The sequence below is a fragment of the Prionailurus viverrinus genome, chromosome B4 (assembly GCF_022837055.1).
Source record: "Prionailurus viverrinus isolate Anna chromosome B4, UM_Priviv_1.0, whole genome shotgun sequence".
NCBI classification, from domain to species: domain Eukaryota; kingdom Metazoa; phylum Chordata; class Mammalia; order Carnivora; family Felidae; genus Prionailurus; species Prionailurus viverrinus.
Window position 1 is genome coordinate 113817712 of NC_062567.1, and position 12205 is coordinate 113829916.

Consider the following 12205-nt stretch of genomic DNA (forward strand, 5'->3'; position numbering starts at 1 on the left):
GGATAGTACCTTTCCACTTCCTGCATTTTTCCTATGTCCATATGAAGTCAGCAATTAGTCCTCAACAAGCAAAATAACTAATATCAGAGAGGAAATTTTGCAAATTTAGAGGTTTTAACTGACAAGGGCACCATAGGCAAACACATGGATTTCAAACTTTACAGATTCCTACACCTAACAAATAAACCTCACTGAACTGGCCAATTTCCTCTCCTAGTTTCCTGCTATGACTTCTAAGTTAGTGCTTTGGAGGCCCTGCAAACTCGCTCTTCTAGGTCTCTCTTGTACTATCTACACTACCACTAGGTCAAATTCTTTGAATCAGCCACTAAAATAACTCAACTACTTCAAGCTTGCATTGAAAACATCCATTCTGGCTATATGATAAAAGAATACTGTAGTTTGGAATAATTTAATATATGCTTAACTAAGCCACTCTCTCACCAAGTGATTTTCCCCATCTCACAGGGTTGCTGCAGATTAATTTCAGTTAAAGCGCAGTGCCTGTCTGGCACCTAAGTGTTACCTGGAATGCTGATGTCTGGGTTCAAGTTGCAGCTGGCCATCTGAAGCTTCATATGGCTCTTCTACCTCATACACATTTGCATCGGTGTCCTCCATGCTTCTGGAATTTTGCCATTCTAACTCGGGAGTTTTCCCTACGGCCATAATAAATGGCAAGTTCTCATACTCTGGTATTTCCTCATAATGGCGTATATTTTCATACTCTGGTGCATAGCCACTTGTAATAGATTTGCAAGGTGTCTGAGATGATGACTCCCTGGAGAGCATTTGGTCATCCAAAGACTCAGATCTTGGTCCATTAGCTGCATTGGTCTGGCCCCGAGACTTTTTCCTCTTCTTCTGGGATTCTAGGCTGTAATTATCTGCAGAGTATGCTTTGATGGGCTTACTTTTCTTTTCTTCTACCAACGTGCCATGCCAATCACTTTCAATCCCTTTCCGCTCCCCACCTGAGAGGCTGCCTGTGGTTGTATCTCCAACTTGGCTATTCTTGAACCAAAATTTCTGGAAGTCACTCTTCATGAAACAGATGGACAGTTTCATGTTCAGCAACTTCTTTAAAGAGTTCTTCTTTTGAGAGTCTTTGCAAGGCTTAGTGCACCTCTCCACATCCATAGCAGATAATGATTTCGCTCTAGGCTTAGTCGTGGCAGTTGAAGGCTCACTATTTGATGATATGGTGACAGATTTTAAGGATTCTGGGTTCCCAGAAAAGGGTAAAATAGGATGAGGTAATTTCCACACTGGCTTTTCTGAAGTCTGTTTAGTCATATCAAAGGAGGACAACATACCATGGTTTTGGGCACACAAATGTCGAAGGTGATTTCTTTCTAGACCCTTCTCTGAATTGTTTTCTTCATTTGAGGGATAAGAAATTTTCTCCACCAGCTCCTCTGAGGCAGCTTTTTTAAGTACTCCTGCAGCAGGCAAGCTGTGTCTCTGAGGTTTTTTGGGGACAATTCGTGAGGAACTTTCACCTTTTATTATAGATTCTTTTTGCATTTGAGGGGCAGACGCTTCCAGGTTACAGGCAGTAGGCAAATGTTCATTGCAAGTTAATTTGAGTTGCTTAGGCAGGCTCATAGATAAAGTACTGCATCTTATAAAACTGGTCCCTTTGTCCATAGCAAGTGACATACTGGAACCATCTACTGTCTTGGTGTCAGAACTCAAATTACAATCTGTTTCTATTTTTTCAAAGGAAGATGTTTCATGACACATAACTTTCTGTGGATTGAGTAAATTTTGTCTGTCACTGTTGCAGTCCACATTCAATTCACTTTTATTTCCTGGTTTCACTTTGTCCACCTGTTCCTGGTTACACAAAACATTCTGATGAAGAACACCAATTTTACTGTTTTTCAAACCAGCTTCTAAAGGACAAGAAAGGTTACTGTCTAAATTCTCTGGTTCTTCAGTACTTTCACTAGGAACATCTATATACTTTTGGCGTAACAGACGAGCAGCCCGTGTCTTTCTGGGCTTGGGAGTTGGAAATTTGGGGGTATATGGTACTAAGTGAATTTCTAAGGGACCAAGATCTTTGACTTCTGATTTCTTACTAACTCCATCTGAAGATGGAAAAGTACTTCTTTTATCATTTTCCAGAGTTTCTTGTTCAGATGAATGAAAGCAACTATTGCTTTTTTCACTGCTATGCTGATAAGTTTCATCACTAGGAATCTGTAAGTGGCAGTGGTGATGATCAGGAACTTTTTCAAGGCTGGACAGGGAAGGTGACAGGTCTGCAAACTCAATTCTGAATTGTCTGTTGGAATTATAGCCATCAGTCATTTCTGGGCTGTCTGTGGAGCTGTGCTTCTGTAGGGAAATAAAAGGTGATGCTCGTTGTGTTAAAACATCTTTAAGCTTCTCTTCTAGGATGTTTGCCTTTAAAACTACTGCATTCTGGCTCTTGATTTTTTCAAAGTTAAAATCACATTTACTCCTTGTTTTTATAGCTGAAGAGGACTCATCAATTTTACTATTTTCTAAATTTTCATGCATTTCCAGGGGCTCTAAGATAAGCTGCTTTACACACACATGTTCTCTATTCCCAAGTTTATGGATACACTGAGAATTACAGGAGCACATTGGTAAAATATAATCGCTGCTCTGATGCCCTACATTTTTACAATTAGAGTTATCAGCATTTTTAGGTAATTCCTGTTTATGCTCTTGCAGGTTCACAATGATTTTCCTTGATGGTGACTGCCCGATGTCTCTAACAGGTGAGCCTTTCAGAACCTTTGGTTTCGGGGCTATTGCTGGTTTGGTTTTCTTTGTTGACTGTGGAACACTAGAAATCACAATATCAGGTTTAGGCGCAACAGGAGGTGGAGCAGGCTTATTATTTGCTACCACAAGCTTTGGCTTGGGGGCCACTGGTGGCTTCTTAATCTCTAGAAAGGAAAAAATAATAATTTGATGACAAAAACAAAAAACAAAACCCAAAAGATGATTAAATTTGATAACATTTTTACTTTTTTTGACAAAATGGTGAACTTACATCTTGCTAGGCAGATTATGTTAAAGAGTCAACGTTACTCTTGAAAATTCCTTAAATTGTCCTTCAATTCCAATATACAAAGCTTTGGGTAGAGTGTACATTTCTTATCAAGTCCAAAACAGTTTTTCTTCTAACTCTAGAACAGATTACCATATCTTCAGTAGACACTAAATGAGATCATTGGCTTCTGCTTTTGGGACCCTTATAGAAGAAAAGTACTTCATTTGCTGAGTGCTAAGTGAGTGAATTTGCCTAAGTTATATGTAGATAGAACTCTTTAAGTTTGCCTCTCAGTAAGCAGCAGTATTCTTCAACTTCAATGATATACCAGAGTTATATAAATGCTTTTTCTCAAGATTCTACCCCACTAGAACCCCAAAACTATCTTAAAAAGGAATACAGGAATCAAAAATTTTCCGAACTTAAAAACAAAAGTAATTCTTCTGTATTATTCGATTCATTTTAAAGTTGGATTTCTCTGTACAGAAATTGTCATTGGGAATTTTCATTATAATCCTTCCCAGAGCTTTATTTTTTAAAAAGTCATGTGTATAGGTTCTACACCACATCTAATCAGAGATTCTGGGAATACAGCCTGGACACGTGTATTCTTTTAAGTTCCACATGTGAATATACTGTGTACCCTTAATTAATAATGACTACTGTAGTACATTTAAAAGATAACCACACACACACACAAAAGATGACCACAATTTCAATTGTAGCAATCCTCCCTTGACATTATATAAAAAGCACTTAATAAACACCTATTATACAATGCTAGGTTTATACAGACCTGGTCCTATCCTAAAGGTACCTAATAAAAGCCTCACTCAAAAGACCTATAAAATAAAGATATACAGAGCCCGAATATCTGTATTTTTTTTTAAGTTCTTTAGGTTTTTCCACCTAAACTATCTCTTATCACCTAGTCACATTTCCCCAAGGAGACCTAAAGTAAAAATATTTTATCTTATACTTCTTACACTGCATGTTTGTTCCTCCAACAGGATCTAATGCTTAACAAAAACTTAATTTACTAAACAAAAACCATAAATCTTTCCAAATATCTGTTGGACATTAAGTACTTGAATACACAGAGGCTTTGATACTTCATTTAGTGATGATTTTCTTTTCAACAAAGGAAATTAGTCACAACACTTGGGAAGAGATGACAAGAAAGTGTGGGGGGGTGGGTAGAGAGAGAGGGAGAGAATAGGGTGCTCTACTTCCTTTTACCAATCATTTTCCCAAACCAAGGTCACACAATGACATATGCCCTCTCATTCAATTCCTGGTATAATGTCATAATAAAGAAGATAATAAAAAAATACTTCCAAAATAATTTAATACAAATTCCCAAAGATACACAATTTCACTTAGCTATTTAATACACATGCTATTACTTTTAAGTAGAAAAAATTGTAAAACCATTCAAAACCTAATGATAAACCTTGTTATAATAGTCTATTAAATTAAACTCTTGACCTATTAAGTCTTAAGGGAAAGTACGATTGCCCTAGGCCTCTTCCCAACCTTCCACCTTACCCAAGATAATGAAAACTGACAAACTGTCATGTTGATTTCATTTTTGTAACCATTCTTAAAACATCTTATCTTTGGGATTTTTGAAGGAATTAAAAAAAAAAAGTCAGTTTTGCAAGATGGAAAGAGTTCTGGAGATTGGCTGCACGGCAACACGAAGGTATTTAACACTACTGGACTATACACTTAGAAATGGTAAAGATGGAAAATAATGTGTATTTTACCACAACTAAAAAAAACCAAACAAACCCAAAAAACAAAAATCCAGTCTCATCGAACTAATCTTTTACTTTCTGAATCTTATAGCCTGTCAAAAGCTTCAGGGCCATCTAACCAATCAATTTTTGCTTTTTAGTTAAATTGTTTTTTACTCTTTGGTAACAATTTCACTATTTTCTTTAAATGTGCTTTATACACATTATCAGCATATCAGCATATTATACACATATCAGCATCCAAGGGCCATAAATACCTGTTCTCCCTTAGTTTTGTAGAAATTCAAGCAAATACGTATGAGTGGTGGTTGATTCCCGACAAACACAGCATAGCATATGTACCTAACACTTTCAATGCTCACTCACTGAATTAAATAGATGACTGTGAACATTAGCTTACCACTGTTAACTATGTATTGGAGGAAGCAGATTAACATAACTCAGCTGGCTAACCTAATTCTGTGCCTTTGTGAAGATCTGGTTGCCTCAGTTTCCTTACTTGTAAATGAGGGATTTGAACAGATTTCTAAAGCCTATATGATTCTGAGATTATAACTTCTGTGATCCTTGCTTCAGGAGAATCCTTATATTCTCTAGTCCCTTATCTTTATATGATATTTCTTCAGTAGGACTTTGTCAGTCTTCACCATTAGAAGGCAAGCTCCAAGAGAGGAGGCATTTTGACATAATGCTCTATCCCCTGTCCTGAAAATAGAGCCTGGGAATAGTCAAAGCTGCCACATACATACCCTTCAATAGGTCTCAGTAACAGACAATTTCTTTAAAAAAAAAAAAAAAATCAATATCCATTTAAATGTAGAATAATATTCTGAAAAGTTAGCAGGAATCAACTTCAGTAGGATTATTAAATGAGTTATTAATCATTAGTAAGAGCAAATATTTAAGTCACTGGTATAGCAATATCCAAAATCCTTTCAATTTATTAAATTTATTAAATTAAATTATTTATTAAACTACATTTATTTAATTTATATTATTATTATTATTATTATTTAGTGGCTCTATCTCGAAAGAAACACAACTCAAAAAATAACAAGTCATTATGGCCTGCTCCTATGTCACTCTTGAAATAAGTGCATGATGTTTGGAAATGAACCCAGCACCTTTGGATCTTAATACTGTAACAACATTTAGACCCAAAAGTGTAGAGCAAAGCAACAAATCTTTTATTTACACAGCTGTTTGGCTTCAGGGAAAAATAAGGTAAGAAAGTAAAGCACTAGTACCATTTTACTATTACAAACATACGCGTCATCCGTTAGACACAGATGGCTGTGGTTCACATGTGCACACCTTCTTAGCTATTGGCCAGCCCAAAGGCAAAGCACATTAATGAGGCTGTATATGTTTTAAAAGATACAAAATATACACTGATAATTATCTCTCCCTTTTCATATACTGACTAGAATAATTCTAAAGTCTCTATTACGGGCCTACTCTTTCACAGATGCAGAAAAACGAAGAAAGCTCTTCTTCAGGATACATATAACTTAGATGTTCTACATTTATCTTATTTTTAAAAAATGAAGCCAAACCATCCCAAATACATCAGATTAGATTTAATGTAAACAAACACCCCCTCCCCCAACTGCAAATAACACTCTTAATGTTTTAATTTGATTATTGTACCAAAAAGCATCATAAAGAGCTTACCAAAATGATAAACACATAATTTTATAAGAATGGAAACAAAACCCCAGTTCTCTTCCATATTCTCCATTTAGACATGATAAAGAATAAAAAATCTTAACAGACAAAAAGATAGTTAATGTTCTCAGCAAGCCATGGTAAAAACCAAGTAACTCAGCTAAACACAGGAAGCGTTCTTTTAAACACCACAAAAAATGTCTGTGGATTAATTGTAAAGTTGATAAAATATAAAAGTAGCTTGCATTATTCTAGGGTAATTCAAATGAAAGAATCAAACTTCCAGACTGAGCCCTGAATCAGATTTACTTACTTAAATGCTCCTGGACCTGTTCATTATAAACTGTTAGGACTAGAATTGAAAACAATACATTTAAGGTATGAATATTTTAAATGTGTTTGAAACTCCAAAGGAGGTGAGAGCTAAAATGGCTGGCAAGACTTTTAAATTTCTAAACATTTTAAATTTAAGTGGACTGGGTCAGTAATAAAAATTAAAAGGTGAGGTACAGAAATTTAAGATGAAAATAGTTCACCTCAAGTACGCAGAAAGTCTCTCCTTGGTAACGAAAAGAGTTTATAAACCTTTCACAGTGTATGATAACATATCTCTTATACATACATGTAACATTAAATAGGAAAGATCTGCAATAGGTTCAGGAATACTTCACTCCTTGCTTTCTTATCCTATTGGCTAACTTTTTACCTGGTTAGCTGTAATCTGATTACACCTAGCAATGCAACACTCCAATATATCTATGATTTTAAAATAATACAAATCAGAACATTGAGAGTGCTGTTTGACAGCTTCAAGTTGCAGAAATTTAAAACAAATGCCATGAAAAGCAAAGAAAAATTGATCATACTTAAGTGCTGATTTTAGAAGCAGCTTTGAGGGGAAGCCTAACACTATTGTACTACAAAATTCTTAATGAAGCGTATTTCTTTAAACATGGGCAAAAGCATAAAGAAAAATCCGCAATACTTAATGCATTATTAAGTTCTGGTTTAAAAATTAACCTATAGTCTTATAAAGTGCTTTTTTTTTTTAAAGCGCTTTTAACAGTAATTAGCAATTACTTTACTAATCATGTTGGAAAATAAGAACTGTCCCTTAAGACTGTTTAGAAACACAACGCCAAGAAATGCTCAAAATTCACACAAAGGTAAATTACAGGCTTTGTCATCTGGATGAAGAGAAAGGACTATGGGAGGCAGACAGAAAATAAGGCTTCGACTAACCAGGTAGAAACAGAAAAAAACCCATAAAAACTGGGTGAGGTGAGGAAACCATTGCTATCGACAATTCTACTCCTCTGCTTCTCAGGTAACAGGAAAAACCACCAGGAGACGAGTCACAGTGTCTAAACCTCCGCATCTAATAAGGGTCAGGGTTTCCAGTTGGTACTGGGTTCAAAGCGACTCAGAGCGGTGGCTGAGTTCAACACTCCGGGAACACAGCCCTTTCCTAGAATAACTGATTTCTTAACATGGGAATCTAAACTATTTTCACACGCGAAGCCAAAGTCGCCCAAACTTTGGGACACACGAGCAGATGTTTTCCCTCTTCACATTTAGTGATTCACCTGGCGCAGAGCTCCCAATGCGGGTCTCCGTTTCAAGGGAGATCCCAAGAGAGACACGATTTCTAACCAGCCCCTCTGGTTAGGAAGGGTCGAAAATATTCCGCAGCACACGCCGTCTGCTCCGTATTTGCCAGAGCCCTCGGGAAAGGCAAGGGGAACACCGTTAATCCACCCGTGAGGAGAAAGTTGCTCCAGAGCCCGAGACTAGCAGCGCTCGCTAGAAACTTTCCAGCGGCAGCGCGAGCGCCGTCACTTACCCGCGGCAGAAGTCATGATTCCCTGTGCAGCTCGCTTCCCCGTTAGCCCCCCTCAATCCATGCTCCTTTTACAGTCCATTGTTTCAAGAGTTCTCTTCAAGAAGAGAAAAGCTTCTGCCAGGGGCCGCATTCCGTCCGAAGGTCCCGCGGCGCAAGCAGAGCGCCGCACAAAGGACGCGACCGGCTCCAGGGACCCAGCGGCGCTCCCGGGCGCGAGCCGCAGGCGGCGGGCAGGCGAGCACGAGCGCCTCCCAGCAGAGCTCGGGGAGGACTGCCAGGCACGGGCACGAGCAGGGCTCACCGCGGCTTCGCCGGCGCGCGCCCCACTCCAGCTCCAGAAAAAAAAAAAAAAAAAATCTGTACTTCAGGCGCCCCCTGCTCGTCGCAGCCGTAAAAGGCGGACAATAGCTCCAACCTCCTCCAATCAGTGGGCTCGGGCTTCCTCCCGCTCCTGCCCCTCCCACCCACACGCTCATCCTTTGCTCCAATAAGTGGCCCTGAGAGGGGGCGTGCGCTGCAAAGCATTCTGGGAATTGTAGTTTTCTGGACAGACGGGACAGTCGGTAGCAGACGCCGTGGTGCCGCCTGTTCTCCCGCCTTCATTTCCCATCGTGCTGAGGCGGGTGGCATGGCGGAGAAGGATGACACCGGACTTTGACGAAGAGGTGGTTTTTGAGGTAAGGGGAAAAATGGCGGTGGATGTGGATTGCCTTTGTTTGAGACGGACAGGGGGGAAGGCGAAGGGCCGATCCCGGGACAACGGATTGGGTGACGCTCCTGCCAGCCTAGGTCCTCGAATCTCGGCGATTTCTGGGCCTAGTGTTGGTGGCAGCCTGACAGGTGTAGCCCCAGGCACCCTTGCCGCGGCAGCCTCGGCCTCAGGCCCGCCCAGAATTCCCAGCTGGGGCTCCGTTGCTATGCCGGTGGACAGGCGCCCCCTGCTTGTTCCTTCCCCGGGGATGGATATGCTCGCGGGCGTACTCTGCCCGAGCGGGGCGGGGTCCTATCATGCCTTTTGGATACTCCTGAATACAACTTAGCCTCCCCCTTTTTCGTCCTCGATCTTTTGGGTCAGTATCCAGAAGTGCCTCAGGTCATCCTTCACGGTCGAGGCGTGGCCCTCGTAATGAAGGCAGCAGGTGCCCGTTTTCTAACACGTTTTAATATCTATGTGTGGGACCTACTGCGAGTATTTAGGACCGAGGCATATCAACATCTAGGTCTAATTCTTTTGTCCTTTGCTGTTGCGCTAGGTGTAGCCCGTTCTTCTGACTCGAGGCTCTGGGTGTGAGTGCTTTTGTGTGGGACTATTTTAAGACGTTCTCTGCCATCTTGAATGAAACACATGCGCACGCGCGCGCGCACACACACACACACACACACACACACACTCTCTCTCTCTCTCTCTCTCTCTCTCTCTCTCTCTCTCTCTCTCTCTCTATGGCGAGTATTTTGCTGCCACTTATCTATCAGATGCAGGAGAAAATTCACACCCGTTATAGATATATTGCAAATATGTATGCTTTATGTTCACTTATCCAAATAGATTGTAAGAAATTTTTAAAAAGAAATGGCCTATTCCATACAGTGAGAAAGCGAGGCACTAAGTGCAGAATGATAAATGTTGAAATATGTATAAACTGTCGTTGGAGGATTGATTTGGAAACAGGAGTCTATTCTTGTGGCCTCAGAGAAGCTACACCCAGTAAATGATACCGGAGATAAATCTTGAGCTATGAATCGGATTAGACAGATCGAAAGGAGAAAATGCATTACCAGGAAAGAACTGAATATGCCAAGGTTAGGAGGTGTGAAAGTACCTGGTGTGGATTTTTTTAGGGGCATGAGTGGGAGGGTCGCTATATAAAGTGGCTTCATGTGACTAGAATGTAGCAGTAGTGAAAGATAGGGCCATTTTATCAAAATGAGGAGTGGATTGGAGGAGCTCATTAGGGAAGACAAGTGTTTGAATTTTGGAAATGAGAGAAAAAATGATGGAATAATGGCTTGGACAGATAATTCTAAGGTAAAATCAAGGAAGCAGTTACAGATTGAATGTGGGAGCTGAAGAAGAGACAAAAATGTAGGTTGCTCAGATTTCTAGGGTAAAGAAAACTGGGTGGATGTTATTTTTTTTTACCCTATTTTCTTAGACTTCTGAATGCCCAAAGAACATTTCATTATAGAAAATAAACCACAGAATTAAAATTACCCGTTAATCTACCAGCCAAAGATGGCCCCTATTAACGTTATAGTATTGTGTTCTTACAGACTTTTTTTATGCAAATGTATGTTTAATGTGTGATATTTTTTAAAGCAAAATGTATCATACGTAGAATTCTGAATGTATTTTTCACTTAAATTTATCATGAATCTAACTATTCATTACTCTTTGAAAATATTGTTAATAACATAATATCCCTGCATGCATGTTTATCATAATATAACCATTTTCCCCTTATTGGATAATTATATTGTTTCAAAATAACCATTGTATCAACACTGATATGATTCCATCTTTAACTGCAACTCTGATTTTTCCTTAGAATAATTTCTAGAGGTGAAACTAATGGGTCAAAGGATATGACAATTTTTTAAGACTTATATAGAAAGGTTATACAGACTTATATAGAAAGGTTATGTTTCCATTAGGAATAAGAGCATTGATTTCACCAAATCCTCAGCAACAGCCTTCTTAGTTTCTTTTAATCTTTGATAATTTGATAGGAAAAATAGCATTCCATTGTTCTAGTGTATATTCTATGCATTTATTGGAACCATTTTTATTTCTTTACTTGCCTGTTTCTTTTTGTATTTTTTTGTCCATTTTCCTATTGGATGCTAGCTTCTTAAAAATTGACTTGCATGAGTTCTTCATATGTTACTTAGACCTTGTAAGAAATTGTAGAAAATTTCTTCCAGTTTGCTGTTTTATTGACTTGCCTTTTGTCATGTACATTAATCTTTTCTGTAGCATAATAGTAATGAGGAAAGTGTACAAATCATAAGTGTGTGCAGATTGATGAATTTTAACATGTTGGATACACCAATGTAAGCAGCAGCAGCCAGATCAAGAAACTGAACATCACCATCACACCAGAAGCTACCTCTTATTTCCTTTGTCAGTTCTGCCCACTTCAGATATAACCATTATTCAGACTTGGAATAATGAACTTAATTTTGTCTATTTTTATAGTTTATACACTGTGCAATTCTATTTGTATATCTCTTTTTTGGCTAACTTTTTTTCTTTCTGGTTTTGTTAGATTCATCCATATTGTCATGCGAGCATTTGTTATTTCTCCATAGTATTCCATGTGAATGTATGACAGCTTTTTAATCCATCTTACTGTTCATGGTCTTTGAGTAGCATCCAATTCGGGACTATTATGAATAGTGCTGCTTAGTATGTATGTTTTGTTGAACGTATTTCTTTATTATTATTACTATTCTTATTTTAAGTTGGGGCAGAGAGAAAGGGAGAGAATTCCAAGCAGGCTCCACACTGTCAGCCCATGGCAAGTCTCGAACTCAGGAACCATGAGATCATGACCTGAGCAAAGATCAAGAGTTGGATGCTTGCTCAACCAACTGAACCACCCAGGCACCCCTTGTTGAACATATTTCTGTTGTATATATATTTAGAAGTGAAATTACTGAGTCATAGGAAATGTATATGTTTACCTTTTGTAGGTACTGCCAAATATTCCAACCCAGTTATACCAGTTTATACTCCTCCCAGCAGTCTATAAGAGGTCTAGTTGCTCTACATCCTCACCAACACTTGCTAATATCAGTCTGGTTTGTTTTTTTTTTTTTTAAGTGTATTTATTTATCCTGAGAAAGAGAGACAGTGCATATGTACACTTATGCACCTGTACCTAAGAGGTGGGGAGGGGC

At 38.8% G+C, this 12205-nt stretch overlaps 2 protein-coding genes across 8 annotated transcripts in view; one reads left to right on the forward strand and one right to left on the reverse strand.

Annotated features, from left to right (window-relative positions):
* The window catches only part of FGD6 (FYVE, RhoGEF and PH domain containing 6), a 115557-nt gene extending 106999 nt beyond the window's left edge, over nt 1-8558 (reverse strand). For all 3 annotated transcript variants that reach the window (XM_047868047.1, XM_047868046.1, XM_047868045.1), the window contains exons 1-2: nt 8306-8558; nt 527-2927 (exon numbers count right to left, since the gene is read on the reverse strand). In XM_047868047.1, the coding sequence (XP_047724003.1) occupies nt 527-2927; nt 8306-8321 (2417 nt within the window). In that variant the 5' untranslated portion in view covers nt 8322-8558. The remainder of the gene's footprint in view (nt 1-526; nt 2928-8305) is intronic.
* Nucleotides 8559-8862: 304 nt separating this feature from the next.
* VEZT (vezatin, adherens junctions transmembrane protein) overlaps nt 8863-12205 on the forward strand; it is a 65679-nt gene continuing 62336 nt past the window's right edge. For all 5 annotated transcript variants that reach the window (XM_047867404.1, XM_047867397.1, XM_047867399.1 and 2 more), the window contains exon 1: nt 8863-8982. In XM_047867404.1, the coding sequence (XP_047723360.1) occupies nt 8947-8982 (36 nt within the window). In that variant the 5' untranslated portion in view covers nt 8863-8946. The remainder of the gene's footprint in view (nt 8983-12205) is intronic.